Source organism: Labrus bergylta, chromosome 2 (assembly GCF_963930695.1).
Source record: "Labrus bergylta chromosome 2, fLabBer1.1, whole genome shotgun sequence".
In the NCBI taxonomy this organism is placed as follows: domain Eukaryota; kingdom Metazoa; phylum Chordata; class Actinopteri; order Labriformes; family Labridae; genus Labrus; species Labrus bergylta.
Genome location: NC_089196.1, coordinates 3,656,790 through 3,673,215, shown reverse-complemented (window position 1 = coordinate 3,673,215; position 16,426 = coordinate 3,656,790). Strand labels below are relative to the sequence as shown.

At 43.3% G+C, this 16,426-nt stretch overlaps 1 protein-coding gene across 3 annotated transcripts in view; it reads left to right on the top strand.

Moving 5' to 3' along the window:
• Positions 1–16,426, top strand: part of zdhhc8b (zinc finger DHHC-type palmitoyltransferase 8b) — an 80,832-nt gene that overhangs the window by 56,387 nt on the left and 8,019 nt on the right. For all 3 annotated transcript variants that reach the window (XM_020654826.3, XM_020654825.3, XM_029281377.2), the window contains exons 2-8: positions 5,221–5,342; positions 9,447–9,604; positions 10,053–10,225; positions 10,755–10,857; positions 11,482–11,573; positions 13,500–13,632; positions 16,172–16,277. In XM_020654826.3, the coding sequence (XP_020510482.2) occupies positions 5,221–5,342; positions 9,447–9,604; positions 10,053–10,225; positions 10,755–10,857; positions 11,482–11,573; positions 13,500–13,632; positions 16,172–16,277 (887 nt within the window). The remainder of the gene's footprint in view (positions 1–5,220; positions 5,343–9,446; positions 9,605–10,052; positions 10,226–10,754; positions 10,858–11,481; positions 11,574–13,499; positions 13,633–16,171; positions 16,278–16,426) is intronic.

Genomic DNA, 16,426 nt, shown 5'->3' with positions numbered 1-16,426 from the left:
GATATCAGATGCAGCATCGCTGTTATCCACAAATGAGATGAGATCCCCAGGAGTACAAAGATACAGAGGGGCAAAATGCTGCTGCTCTAAGACTCAGGAGTGGATTTAAGATGCCGTTTTGATCACATAAAACTGAAAATTATTTAAAATGTTTGAGTTTTACTGCTGGGTTCTGATCATTACTTCCCAGAGACAATAGATTCAAGCTGCATCAGTCTGATTTGTTTTCATTTTTGGCCGTTTGAACGACAATAAGCAAGTCTTATCGCAGTCTCAAGTTGTTACAGTGAATTCTTTAGCTCACAGTCATGTTTCTGGAAGTCAGACAGTTTGGATCCATCTTCCTTTGTGCTGCTTTTTAGTCCCCAAATCCCTCATAATCCCCCCAAAAATGAAGCAAGTGTACTCAGAATAATGCCTGACAAACGTACTGTATCAGGATTGCTAATTTTGATGACTCAAATTAAAAAATTCTGTAGTAATGCTTTGGGTCCTTAAAGGTAGAGTCAGTAGTTTTTTTCCTAAAAATCTGAATATAGACTTCATAGACCCCAAATGTAATGCTGCACAATCATCACTTTTGGGCCTCCGTACATGTTTGTCTGTGTCTGCAGAGACCATGTCTGTCCACTGACTGGATTCTCATGTGTTGGTTTGTTTTGGTTTACTCTGGACGTCTTTAGGTGGGGAGCTATGTGTTTCCCCTAGCCAAAGACAAGGAGTGGGCACAGTTCAGTGATTTTGATGCGATTCAAATGAGCAGATATGACATCAAATACAATCATAGCATGGTGATAAAAGTGGTTCCAAAATGATGGTGAACCGTGTGTTGGCTTTTACTCGCAGATGCAGAGTTAGACTACTTTCTGTTGGACCATCAAGTGCAAAACTGCAAAACTGCAGTTAGCTTGTGCTAGGTTGCGGTAGTTTGCAGTGTATAGGTAGAAGCAGTAAACATACACACCACATCCTGCAGTGAGTGTGTCCTTCTGAGGCCGATGAGTCCAGGAGATGGGGCCCAGTGTGAATGTTGTGTTTACAAGCTGCAACAAGCATTTCTACGAACTCCACCTTGAAACTTCACTGTCTTACTGTCGCTGATTTATTGGTAAATGGTCTGGAGCTTGTATCGCTCTTTTCTAGTCTTCTGACTCCTCAAAGAGCTTTTACACCGCAGGTAACACAGACACATTCACACACTGATGGTAGAGGCTGCTGAGTAAAGAGACCATCAGTATTAACTCATCCATTCACACACATTCACACGGCGCCGACCAAAGCAGCGGGAGCAACTTGGGGTTAAGCGTCGGCCATGTGGCTGCAGGAGCTGGGGATCAAACCCCTCTACCAACTGAGCCACAGCTGCCCCAATCATGAACCTTGTTTCACATTTTAAATCATGTGCATGTTGGGCCAATGAGGCGTTTTTTGTTCAATATATAAACCCACATGAGTCATATTTAAATGGGAAAATCAGCAGAGTGCTAAAACTCATTCTAACAGCTATTAAGTTAAAAAATGAAGACAGAGGGAGAGGTCATATTGATCTTTCTCACGTTAGAGAGGAGACTGTTAGTTTCTTTGCCACCCTGAGGAGCAAACTGTGGATGATTTTTCCCTGCCTCATTCCTTGTATTAGCCAGGAGATAGTTTGTGATTTCCATGTATTTTATTTAGCAGCATGACTCTTATCTTTACACCATCATACTGACAGTGTCTTCAGAGCTGCCGTCTGGCTGGAGGATTTTAATTACCACTGAGGACTTATTTCACTTTGGCCAGCCACAAGAATTAATAGAGGAGGACACCACCAAACTCATTACGTGACTGCACTTTTGTCAGCTCATTGTCTTGAAGCAAACATATTGAGCAGCCACAGTCTTTGCTGCCTGAGATGAGGTATCGTGGCTACAGAAGCAGTAGTCCTGTAAACCGTGTTGATAAGCCCTCTGGGGTTATTTGTCACACCTACACACTTAACCAATGTCTGTGGCCTTAATCAGGCCTTTTCTCAGTCACATTGTCCTCCCACGCTGTCTGCTCTCACACTCCTCAACGGGTTGCTGCATTTCTTTCCTCCCCTGCGTTTCGACTGTATCACATCACGGGCGAAAACACACACGATGCCATGACAGACGAGCCCGTTGGGATTCTGTAAAACGGTGGAGCTTCCTGCTACTATTGCTCTTCTTTGATCAATCCTTTGAAGGGTTTGTACCTCGTCTACTCGCTGCCAAAGCTGTGATGATGCAGCATGTTACTACTCACCACTTCTCTCTGTGAAGACGGTTCAGCTAAACTGCATGCTGAAGTTGTCTAAGTTAATATGTGCCATAAAATAAGACACTTACTGCAAACACCAAACTTCAACTTGTCTTCATTTTCACGGATATATTGAGATATTTAAAGACACAATATGTATGATTCTGCCACCAGGGGGCTCTCTATCAAAACAATAAGAAAAGATGACGTCGAGGGTGGCGGGGAATCATGGGAGTTCTCTCTGCTACCCTGTGAAGACGAACGAGCAAAACAGACCCGAGGAAGAGAATATGTTTACTGACGATTTTATGTATCCAAGTATTATTTAAATGACGTTTTTATCACAGCAGCACATACAGCAACAGTACGGCAGCTTTCAGTAGCAGCTCCAACTTCCTTATGTTGCGGTCTTGGACGTAACATCCGGTGTTTCAACGGCAATGATAATCATTCTGTCTGTCGTGGCGGCTCATCATGGTGGCCGCCTTGACAAGACACGTCCCGTCACAACTATAAAATAACGGATTTATCTATCTTTGATAACTGTTGGAAATAATTGAGGTAACGTAAGTACTCATTTAATTTAGATATGTGAATGTAAACATTGTCATCAAATTCTACATATTGCACAGTTAACAAGACTCCCAATAATATTTTTTTGGGAATTTCTTTTGAGAATTTCAAGAGTAAAACATGACAGGTTCAAGTCATACAAGATGAAATCTTAAACTATACTGAAAACTTGTTCCACATGGATGTAGACTCTCTCACTCCGACCATCACGCAGTTCGTTCTGCTTTTATAATCGAGTTGCACTAGACAGTGACATCATTGAGTTGCAGACGATCAACGTCCTCAGAGTTAAACTCGGAGCAGGCCTTGGACACTTCTGGAGTTTTGTATCTGAAACAGACGTCCCCACTTTGACACCACTCGTACAGAAAGTGGTGTCTTTTTTTTAATGAACACGTGCAGATGTGAGTCAGCATTATCAAACAACGCTATGAAGAGGAAACAGAGAAACTGACTCACCAATGGCATGTTTGGAATGCCTGACAATTATTGCAACAACAAACTACAAACACAACGAGAAGAATATAAGGAAATAAATGCCTGCGTCTGCTCATCCAAGTATGAAGCTCAACCTGTTTTTCATTTGAGCTTATTAGAAACATGCAGAGGCTTTTTAGGTCGGGTACAATTACTTCTATCTGAACCACTTCTCTTGCCCGCTTCCATCGCTGCAACACCTGTTGGTTTGACCTGATAACTGCTCTCATATCTGGTAAACTGAGGGGCGTCCAAAACAGCCATGTGGGGGTGTCTTAAAACCGCCTACCTTCTCTGGTCCAAACAAATCCAGAGCATTCAGGAGCAGAATCTAAAGTTAGAAGGAGGACAATAATTTAAATTGAATTAAAGCATCTTTGCTAGTCCAACTAAAAAATCTATAAGACAGATAACATCACTTTAAGGCTACTTGCATCCTTCATGTCATTTCCTGTTGATTGTCTAATTTAAAGAGAGTGTACTTGATGTGATAAATCATGAAAGAACAGATTTCACATGTCGCTAAATTGTCATGTGACATCAAGTATAGTTGGCCAAAATATTGCCTGAATATGTTGCAGTGATAATTTGAATGAAGCCCATATCCTGCACAAAGCTGTGGACCAGTGCAGACTGGTTTTTCAGAGGCCACCTCATCCCTTTAACACCTCTCTGGTCTGTGTAAGCGGCTCTCTGCAGCCATGTCTCTGAATAATTCAACAAAGCAGGAGAGGAGTGGGAGAGATGATATGGATTGAAGATGATCTGGGGCACTGGTGGCAGGAAATTGACTTTTTGACGTCAGAATAAGCTGGAGAAGCATCTTTTGTGTGCAAGCGAATGTGGGCGTATCGGCCAGTATAAAGGGAAGACGAGCTGGAAACAGCAGGTGAGAGTGACAGGGCCTCTCTTTGAAGCACCTTCCTCCCTCTCTTTATTAATTCATAGATTCTCTCTGAGCGTCTGACCCACAGGATCTGTGCAGTTTGCCCTGTGGGCGTCTACACTCTGCCTGTATTTCATCTCCAGAGGAACCAGACAAACTGTTGGCGTTAATTATGGCACCCTTAGGAAACGTACTGTAACTGGACATTTGAGTCCAGGTGATTGAGCGGGGCTGGAGGTGTAAGTTGGGCATTTCCACTGCTGACTCAGTTATTACTTACTGTCAGTGGATAAGGTCAGTCTTGGATTTAGAGGAGAATTCCCATTAATGAACAATGCCTGACGTGACAAGTTTTCACATTTAATAGGAAGCTGTTTGTCAGGTTGAGATGGTTTTCATGACAAATATGATGTGGCTATAGGTAGAGCTGAAGTCAGAGGGGGGCTATTAATGCTCCAAGAGTCCATCAGACCGAAAACAAAAGCTCATGCTAGGTTACAAAACTGTAACTTCTGTTTCTCTCGATAGTGACTGTTAGGTGTGTTTTAGTTAGCTCTGTTTGCTTAAAGAGGACATATTATCCCCCTTCTCCACCTTTTCAAACAGTCCCCCTGCGGTCTAAATGAAACATCTGTGCTGTGCTTTGGTCAAAATATAACATGAATCAAGCAGCAGAGGAGGTTTGTGACCCTGTATAAACCAGCTCTCTCAGAACGCTCCGTTTTGGTGTGTGTGTCTCTTTAAATGTAATGACCCCCCCCCCCGGAGTTTTCCCAGTAGACATCTCTCCTCTGTAGAGAGAATAAAAATTCAGTATGTCCCTCGCTCTAATGCACTCTCTTCAATTATGTGTCCAATAATGATTATTGATCCAGTTAAGAATCACAAACATTAAGAGTATATTTAAAGGTTTTGTTTTTACTCTAAAGGCGACAAAAAACTGGTGTTCAATATCCATTAGATAGATAGTTTAATTGTGTTTGACTGAGAATGCTAATGTGTCCCTTTCTTTGTGTCTCTAGGTGCCCCTGGTTGACAAAGGCGATCTCTCCCGCTGTGCCCGTCTACAATGGCCTCGTCTTCCTCTTCGTGTTGGCCAACTTCAGCATGGCAACCTTCATGGACCCTGGTGTTTATCCACGAGGTGTGTGTGTGTGTGTGTGTGTGTGTGTGTGTGTGTGTGTGTGTGTGTGTGTGTGTGTGTGTGTGTGTGTGTGTGTGTGTGTGTGTGTGTGTGTGTGTGTGTGTGTGTGTGTGTGTGTGTGTGTGTGTGTGTGTGTGTGTGTGTGTGTGTGTGTGTGTGTGTGTGTGTGTGTGCAAATGACTTGATGTGTCAAGCAATGGCATAACAATGTTGGCCACTTGACAGCATTCTGCGGGAAACAATTATGTTTGAAAAGAAATATCTGACTAGGGCTGGAATCTTTGGGTGTCTCACGATTCGATAACGATCCTCTGGGTCACGATTCGATTCAGAATCGATTTACGATTCAAAACGATTCCGGTTTTTATGATTGGAACTCTAATTTTGAATGAGTACAAACTTCAGGATCTACTCCAGTCATTTGTGAGACTGGCTGAATTTCTTGTTGCTCTATTTGTCATTCTACTGAATTAAAGAGCTAGTTTTAGCACTTAATCAATTGAATTGATTTTGAATCTTAGAAGAGAAGAATGTAAATTTTTACATAAATCATTTTTTTTCCAACCTCTATATCTAACATTGGTTCCTGGTTTGGATCCCCTTCGGACAGGGTGTAAAGTTTGCATGTTCTCCTCGTGCATGTGTTGGTTCTCTCCGGGTACTCCGGCTTCCTCCCTCAGTCCAAACACACGCTGGTTAGGTTAACTGCTGACTCTAAATTGCCCGTAGGTGTGAATGTGAGTGTGTCTGTTTGTCTGTCTCTATATGTCAGCTCTGTGATTGGCTGGTGAACCGTCCAGAGTTATCCCCACCTCTCGTCCAATGACAGCTGGGATCGGCTCCAGCCCCCCGCGACCCTGAACAGGAAAAGTGGAATAGATAATGGATGGATGGATATTTACTAAGATTGCATGTCATCTTCCTCCTAGCCCTCCTCTTCCTCTTTCTCCTCGGAGCTCCCGGAGTTGCTGCTGGTGGAGAATCCAGAGCCAAAGTCCGAGTCTGGGTATGCTTGGTGTGAATAGGTACTGCTGGTGCAACTTCTACACACCTTCACAATGACAGGTGTCCAACAAGCTCCCACTGCGGCCTTTGAGTCCTCGGCACCATCTGGGTTAATTAATATTGATTGAATTTGTCCTCAGGGATATTTGTAATGCGCTTGTAAATGATAAGCACCTGTCGGCAGGAGGAGCGTCTCTATCCATAAAGGGGTAATAATCATTATGATGTATGAAGCGCAGGTTATCTGACCCTGGCCTTTCTGGTTTTAGAGACTGCTGGTGGGATTACTTTCTTTTAGCTCTTATATTATATATGACACAGATGGCAGACCCACCAGTAAAGCTCTGATGAACAATATTAACTGTTATGAAATAGTCTATCACTGACATCTGCCTGGAAAATCACCGTCATCACCCAGATTGTAAAAATGAGAATGAAAGGCATTGTAGAGCTAATAATTTGCCTATTCAGGTCACTGACATGAGCAGACACGATTTATAGTCATCTCCTTTCAGGGAGACATTTTTAATATGGAGGAAATAGATGAGAGAGATGACTGTGGATCATACGGGATCATGGCTAGAAGGGGAAAAAAGCATTCAGGGAAATCACAGTGGGGCCCTTGTAGCTGGTAGTGATGAACGCCAACTTCCAGCCCTTATAGAGCGTGTACATTTAGCCTTAATCGCAGGTTCAAGTTGAGCAGCTCAAAGATTCACTTAAGATTACATTTTATATTTATAATATTGATGATAGATGTAAGGCTGGTGTCGACCAAAATGAGGCTTAAAGGACTGAATGCTCGCTGGTCTTTCTGCCCCCCTAGTGGCCATTGTAGGTAATGTTACGCTGAAAAGAAGATGGTTGCTGCTTATTAAAAATGAGTCTTATTGCAGCACATGTGAACAAGATTTCATGAGTCCAACTAATTACCTCTGTACTCGCCCTTTTACAGCAATATCTTTGTAAGGTGTCTTGACAGGATTTCTCGTTGAAACTGAAGAAAACTGGAAATGCAGAGAAGAAAGAGAGGATGGCATGCACGCCCGCGGGTCAGAACTAAAACTGGCACGCTGTGATTAGAACTCAGCCTTAATGCATGGGGAGGGGGGGTATTACCCCATATCTCTGTTAGGTTAGCAAACAGTTGCTCATGTTGGCTACTGTTAGTTATATTACAGCACCTGAAAGACTGTTGTTAAGCTATAGCTTTAGAAGAGTGCATTTAATCGCTTATAAGTTTTCATTTTTTAAAGCGAGATTAATGAGAGTTTTTCCTCCCAAAGTTACAAACTACATCTTTAACTTTTGATTGTGTCACCTGGAAGATGAACAACAACAGCAGCAGCAGCAGCAAAAGTCTGATTTAGCAGAAATAGTTTTTTTTTTGCACTGGTTAGTATGGGCGGGAAAGCACTTTGAACGACAGCTCTAACAGCCGTTTGAGTGTGTGTGAAGTGATTAATGACAGAAAATTATACGCTGCTCGTTTTCTGATAATGTAGAGCGCCGTCAAATTCCCATTACTGCTCTCAAGAACAGCCGGTGTACTTGTCAAGTTTCTGAGAACATGACATCATGTTACCCCGGGCAACTGCATCAAAAAAGAAAGTGTTTAAAGTGCTCATTTGATCTCTACAGGTCAAAGGTTTGATCCCCGTTAATATCCCTTTATCTTTCCCAAGTGCCAGAAATACTGAGTTCACACTCAGGTGCATGCTAACACACACACACACACACACACACACACACACACACACACACACACACACACACACACACCCTTCCCAACTTTTGACAGTGGTAAAGCCCCGTTTCCACCAAGCGGTCTGGTTCAGTTCAGTTCGGTACGGTACACATTTTCCACCGTCCAAAGTTAAGAAAGGTACCAAAATAACTGATCAGTACTGTCATACTTTTTTTGCCACCCTTCTGTTGGGGTGCCAAGAGTACTGATCAGACCCTAAAGGTTGGAGCTAGACTCACTGCAGTCCATTGATTGGTTAAAAGAATCTTCCTGTGGAACAGCAGTAATAAAGGACAAACATAAAACACACCATGTTTAAATATTCGGTTGGATTTGGAGAGAGTCATTTCAAGACTGTTTTAGTTTTTTTGCGATTGTAAGCATGTAGCTCCGCCCCACAGACGACCTCAGAGATGCAGACCTTCCTAGGATTCTTTGATCTTTGTTTACTGTGTCACGTTCTTCTTCTTTGTTGGATTTGTTGGCGGTCTACACTTGGTCACTCCGCTGTGATTTAGTGATGTGTGAGGGTACTGGCAAGATCAGGGTTTACCGTACCAAACTGTACTGAACCAAACCCGACCTCTTGGTGGAAACGGGGTTAATGTGTACCGTACCGAACTGAACTGAACCTGACCGCCTGGTGGAAACCTTTTAAATCTATTTGAAGAGACCTGACAGACGTAATAACAGAGCAATCTGCTTTTTATTGACCCGTTGACGTCTGTGCTCTCTCTTTGTTTCTCCCTTGCTTTCTTTGCTCCTTGTGTGTGTGTGTGTGTGTGTGGGTGTGTGTGTGTTGGTTCATCTACCTGGGCCTGTCTGCAGTTATTGTTGTACCGTGAAGTTATTTTCTGAGGTTGGAGCTCAGTGCAGAACGTAAGAATGTGCCCTTTGATGAGCTGAGAGACATTTGAGGGCAAAAGGCTCTCTCTCTGAGGAAAATGGCAACTCCAAAAAACATCCTGAATGACTGAGAGAGCACAGAGTAAACTCAGCCACAGTTAGAGGTTTGATTTCCATGAAAGAAGCATCAATTCTGATGCTGTGTGACCTTGTGGGAAATGAAAGCAAACAGCATCTGTTGAACATGAGTCACAGTGTTCTTCAGTAATCACTCCTGATGTTAGAGGCAGAATGAAGCACTCTCTGTAAATGTTCATCCCTCTCAGTGCCTCCTCTCAGTGGGGGGGGGGCATCATTTAAGATGCTGCGCTGTTGTTCATGTCAACTTGAAGCATAAATCAAAACAATGTTCTTGTGTCTATTAACCACCAAACGCAATCTCACACCTATATGCATCTGCGCTCCGTTGATGTACTCGTGTCTTTGTGATTTTTTTTCCTCCTCAGCGGATGAAGACGAGGACAAGGACGATGATTTCCGAGCGCCGCTCTACAAGAACGTGGAGATCAAGGGCATTCAGGTCCGGATGAAGTGGTGCGCCACCTGTCACTTCTACAGGCCGCCTCGCTGCTCACACTGCAGCGTGTGTGACAACTGTGTGGAGGTGTGTATGTGTGTGTGTGTGTGTGTGTGTGTGAGAGAGAGATTAATGTGTTATGTATGTATGTATGCAGGCACAGTGTAGATATGCATTAAGGTTGGACTGATGTATGCGGGCCATGTTTTCTGATGCTGTTCTGTGCCAAGAATATCAATAAATGAACACTGAATAGATATAAATAAGTTATTTTTAGGTGTCTGCTATAAGGTTATTATGATTAGAAAATCCTGACCACTGGCATAAATATCGGCTTTTGCAGCTTTAAGCGTTTAATGCTCTTATCAGGATTCGCTTTGGAAACCTAATTTTCCACATTTAAATCCACATGAGGAGATGAAGACACCCCCACACAGGGTTCAGATGGACTATTTGGTTTAGTAGAGACCCATTAACAAAAGCCCACCTCCTGACCAGCTGCAGGTCATTAAAACTGTGTTCTCTCTCTCCTCAGGACTTTGACCATCACTGTCCCTGGGTGAACAACTGCATCGGACGGAGGAACTACCGCTACTTCTTCCTCTTCCTGCTGTCGCTAAGCATCCACATGGTGGGAGTTTTCTCCTTCGGCCTCCTCTTCGTCCTCCACCACCGAGAGAGGCTGGCAGCGCTGCACACCACCGTCACGTATCCTTGATGCCCCGCTGCAAAACCTTTAAGCAACCTTTAAAGGCTTTATAAGCGATTTTTTTGATCCAGCAGATGTCGCCCTTGAGCACCAGCATGAAACCAAAACAACTCGAGCTGCATTGTTGTGTTAGCATGCTAATGCGCGTATCTTCACACTGCATGTAAATGGCGCAGTGGTTTGTGCACGCACCCCATGTATGGAGGCTGTAGTCCTCCAAGCAGGCGGCCCAGGTTCAAATCCAACTTGTGGCTCCTTTCCCGCATGTCATTCCACTCTCTCTCTCTCTCCCTGATTTCTGATTCTGTCCACTGTCCTGTCTCTCCAATAAAGGCACAAAATGCCCAAAAATTAATCTTTAAAAAAAGAAAAAACTTCAGACAACTTTGATAGATTTTTTATTTGCAGAATGTTAAAAGTGCATGGACAGAAGATGGTGTCTTCTGTCAGACTCTGTTATTCCTACTTGTTGCACTCTCGTGCTGCTCGTGTGTTCTCATATTGTTGATCCTGAACTTTTGCCTCTAGTCTGGTGGTGATGTGCATAGCCGGGCTTTTCTTCATTCCAGTCATGGGACTCACAGGTTTCCATATGGTGCTCGTGGCTCGAGGCAGAACCACCAATGAGCAGGTGAGGAGTGCATGCTTGTTCTGTATCCACGTAAACAAACAATCACTCTGCTGTTATTTGTCCAGCGTATGTCAACAGAGCCGCGAGGCGCTGCTTCACAAACACATGCAAAAACAATATTCACACCCAGAGCTGCATGTACTGTTTGCTCCCCAGGCTTTACAGCAGAGGTGCCCAACCTTTGATAGCCCCCAAGAAGGGTGCCCGGACCCCAGGTTGGGATCCAATGCTTGAGGAGCACCTTACATTGAAATGTATCACTAACCCCTTTGCTGCATTTAAAACAGTTTAGAAACAGAAGAAATGTACCTTCTGTACACGACAACATCCTTAAACACACTAATTATAAGACGCATCAACAGCATGACTCACCTGCTTTGTATTCAAGCGCTGGACCTTTGTGTGTGTGTGTGTGTGTGTGTGTGTGTGTGTGTGTGTGTGTGTGTGTGTGTGTGTGTGTGTGTGTGTGTGTGTGTGTGTGTGTGTGTGTGTGTGTGTGTGTGTGTGTGTGTGTGTGTGTGTGTGTGTGTGTGTGTGTGTGTGTGTGTGTGTGTGTGTGTGTGTGTGTGTGTGTGTGTGTGCGCACTGTGGCCTCGACTCTGAACGAGGCGTTGTGATCCTCAGGTGACGGGCAAGTTTCGCGGAGGAGTAAATCCCTTCACCAGGGGTTGCTGTGGCAACGTGGAGTACGTCTTATGCAGTCCCCTGGCACCGAGGTAAGATGCTTTACAAGCCTGCACGTGTGAGCGTGAGTACAGTAGACTCTACCTTTCTGTCACTGCACACACACACACTTTAGAGAATATGTTTATGCATATGAGTGTCCATGCTGCAGCGCCTCTTTAACTGCAATAAGAACACACACAGCACTGTGTTGTGTGTGTAGGAGTGTATATGCACGTGCTCTCTGAGGTGGCTGTGGACATGTGTTTCCAGTCCCGCCTGAAAGCATCCAGCGACCCCCCCAGGGGAGGCAGACAGCTGAGAGTACAGAGAGAACACAATCAGAGTGTAGAGCGAGTAAACGTGTTTAAACACTCAGCTTAAAAAAATTGTTTTTTTAAAAACCCACAATGCCGGTTTAACTACCAACAGGGAGAAGTCCAATTCGATCAGAATCAACAGTGTGAGTGCGGAGAGGTGGCAGCAGGTGAGGGTGAAACGCTGCATCACAAGCATCTGCTGTGAGGTCTCCGATGGAGGCGTGTTGATTTACTGAGCATGTTTCACCTCACTGATACTGAATGAACTGGTAGTGGAGTCATTTTAAATCAGCAGCATTCATTTAGTAACACGGTTTATTTAAGGGGGGGAGACATTTGTAGAGACAACTCAGAACATAAACCACACATTCACTCTTTCAGTTCTTCACGCTCGGCAGGAAACTTTAAAGGAAATCACAGTGACAGCCGTTTAATGATGAAAACACTAAGACCCTCTGATACTCGGCTTTTCTGTCACTAAGTTGTGTTTGAAATGTCTGTCTGAGGCGGTGTTACTATAATGGGATTATACTTGCAGCTCTACTCTTTTCATTATAGTACTCTGCAGTGTGTTTTTGTGGATGGCCAATGTAAGTTTATAGAAGTCTTAAAGGTGCAGTACAACATTTAGAGAGAGAGCTGAAAAAACATCAGTGATGTTAGCTGTTCTTCTTAAAACATTACGTTCTACATATGTTATAAACATAGGTCGTGTACGGGCAAAACACTGATAACCCTGACACACCAAGGAGATCGTCGGCCGTCGGTCCTAGTTTTTGGTATTTGGCCAATTCGACATGTAGAATCGGCGTCAGCGGTCGTTGAGAGGAATCTCTCTGATTGGCTGTTGGGAGGTTTCATTTCTCTCCAGCTCTCGACACAGGTTCAGAAAAGCCCATTGAGCATGGCCATTAGTGTTTTTTTTCCTTATTTGTCTCCTCCACCTCTTTTTTTCTTTTTCCACAGACTGTATAAACAGGGATGTAGTCAGTCAGTGGCGTCACCCATCGGTTACTGAAGGGACATTTTGAAGCCTAACAGTGGTGGTCGCCATACTGTAAAATGCTGTCTCAACCTAACTCTCGGTCGACATAGTAACACACAAAGAGGCGGAGCTGAGTGATAACAGATGAGTTATAAAAACAAATCATTCCCCATACAGTGTATGCAGATAAAGCCGTGAGCTATTCCGACCAAATCAGCTTTTGGAACCAGGCTGTAAACGTGTTTATTTCTGCTGTAACATTTGGGTGTGTACAGTATGTGACTTCTGGGGCTTTTCCAGCCAGCCTCAGGTGGACACTCGAGGAACTGCAGTTGTTTGCAGGTCCGTATTGGCTCCATTTTTTCAACACCAGAAGTTGCTGCTCGCATTCAACATAAGTATTTCTTGTGGAAATAAGGATGATATGCCAACGATTTGCGGGGCAAAAAGGCAACAAAGTGAACTAATAAAGTTTTCAGCAACACCTTGATGTTTTTGGTGGCTCATGTTTTTGAAAGGAACAGCTTGAGGGAAGATATTCATATTTAGCACAAACATCAGCAGTGATTAGATTTTGACGGTCAAAGGGCAAGGTCAGTGCAACATCTGGTAGCTATGGCTGAGTGGTAGAGAGGTAGCTATGGCTGATTTCTGTTGCTTGTCTTCTTATGCAGGTACACACTGGACCCCAGGAAAAAGGCCCACGTTAAAATCCAGCCCCCCTTCATCAGACCTGACCTGTCGGACAGACAGATCACCATCAAGGTCTCCGACAATGGGATCCACAACACCATCATCCGTTCCAAGGTGAGTTTGGTATCCTCTTACTTCAGACTTCAGAGCAGCCATTTTTTTTCTTGCTTCACCCCGAAGTCTGAGGCCCCTTGTCCCCCTTGCAGAAAGCGACCGCCTGGAGAAAAAGCGCTGCGCCCAGTATATTTTCTTCCGAGCGCTCAGCCTTTTTTGTGCGGCCGTATTTTGTCTTGAAGCCCCTGGTTATGCTCTGTGTATGATCAGGATAATCGGAGTAGTGTCGGTCATACAGCAGCCATTGTCAACAAACTGTTGTCATAGAGACAGGACGGATGTACAGCGCTTTTCTTCTCAGCGCACAAACGCTTCACACAAACACTCCTGAGTGCACAGACAGCGCTTAAACCTGGAAAAGACTGTAGTTGGACTCGGGGTCCAACATGTATGTCAAACATATGTAACATCCCCAGGCTTGTACCTGGATTCCTGTTTTTTAAAACAGGCTCACACACAAGGCAAAATAAACAGTTTACAGCTTTAGGATATTATTGGACTTTTCACACAGAGGCACCTATGGTCTCAATTCATCATTATGAAAATATAATTTTTGTCCCTTATAGGCATTGGAGATGCTAATCCTCTTATAGATACTATCATTTCATTAGTCCTAAAGTAGAAAAGTTTGACTCCAGAACAGTTCTATCCCCTAAAATAACTTGATGTGGGATTGGTCACTGACAATTAGGAGAAAGATAGTGTTGGACAGATGAGGTGAGAGAAGCCTTTTGTGTGTGATAGAAATGTTAGATAGATGTGAGATTACCAGCCTGCTGTCGCTCACTCCTCGTGAACCCAAACAAACAGACGTCACTGGTCCTGCAGACTTTACTGGAACCTTCCCAAGAAGTCTGTCCAAACCTCTCATTTATCCAGCCGTCAAGGGGCCCAGGCTGACTCACTGCAGACTTCCAGAGAGTCTGGTGGAGGTGCAGTCTTCCTTGATTAAATTACCCACAACTCATTGCAACATATATAAAAAAAAAAATATATATATATATATATATATATATATATGCATGCTGTTAAATGGTTCATTTTAACAAGGTAGAAGGTACCTGTACTGGTTGTCTGAGAGAACGAGTCCATTAAATTATTTTGAATGATTAGTATTAACACTTACTTGGGATTTATCGCAAATTTAATCACATTGGAAATTCCATTATTTTACATTTCAAAAAAGGTTTTTGATGCTTTCATTTTTTTATTTTGGTGTTTTTTGTTAAAGTCCCCATGAAACGAACGAAGCTCCGAAAGTATCTAACTTCTGTAGCGCGTCGTATTTCCCTCTGAAACGGGATTTAACCAATCACAAGATAAAAGGCGGGACATTACATTGGCATGAATTTGATTGGACCATTAGCTTCAACAAAGCTTTAATTGATCTAAAAATGATTAAACACCCATGAGTGCGAGATGAGTCATCAGACATTAAAAACATTTTACAAGAAGAAAAAATATGGTTATTTGATGGAAAAATACTCAGATGATTCTTTATTTGAATATATTTGGTAGATAAATAAACATTTAACAGGAACGCTGGATTAAAACCTGGAAAATGCAATTAATGCATTAATGCTGACAGCACTCAAACTTATTGTGGTTATTCCAAACTGCTGATTCATTAAAACATTTTTTTATGAATGCGTTAAAACAATTAGTGAGTGTGTAATCAACCCCATCATGATACAGATATATGTAGAAGACCAGGAGATAAAGAAAATCATAATGTATTTTATTCTTGTAATCTTTTTGCAGCTTTGCAGTCTTGATGGTAACACACTGAACATACGACTAAAACCAACAAGTTTCTTTGGATCAAGCGTCTTCTTGTGACTAGATACTGAAGGATACATTTGTTTAATCCCGATCTGCACACTGACGGACTCACAGACTTTTAAGTGAAAGTGAGTGTCACTGTGTCACAGTCATCAGGTGCATGAGGGATCTGATGCAGACTGTACAGGTCAGCATTTAGTAAAGTTTCCTGTGGGACTTACCCAGGGTTCATTGTAAACTTTGTGACATTGAGCATAACCGCCAGCACAGCCAGCGCTTTCCTGCCCATCTCAGATTTCTTATCCGGGTAACTTGTGATGTCATAATAGTTTCCAATTCCTTATTCATTACACAATTTCAAGCCTGCATTCTTCTTGCCTGACGTCGACTATAGTCATAAGTTTGAAGTGCTAATGCTTTAGGCTGGTGATCGGGATGGGATCATTGGCCACTTGAAACGTATCACGTCTGAATCTGCTAGTGAACTTTAGTTGTAGAATTGCATTGTGGGTCATGTAGGGGACAGGTGAAGACAAAGAAGAAGTTTTATGTGTGGAATAAAGAAGATGATGGCTCTGGTTTTACTGGGTTGACTTTGGTGTTTTTTTTCAACAGTGTCACAAAACAGTAAATTGGTTGCTTGCTCGAGAGAAATGAACTCAAAGAGCAACTAGGAGATCATTTGTTTTCACTATCCCCCCCCACACACACACACCTGTTCTGGATGTGTTTAACACCCTGCTCTCCTCCCTTATAGTCCAAAAGCAGCCTGGACGGCCTGGACGAAAAAGAAACCCAGCCGCCCCTGCCGCCCAAAGCTGACAGGTACAACCAGCTGAAGAACCAGCTGACCTCCAGCGAAGGTAAGTTCAGTCCATCCCCTTTCTGACTCCTTTCAGGTGCGACAGAAAGCAACATGCCCCAGACTCCCTCTGTCTGTCGTCACCACGTCCCAGTTGTTGGACTCAGTGCTAGGTTAGCGTGATAAATGTGCAGCTCAGTGTCAGGTCAA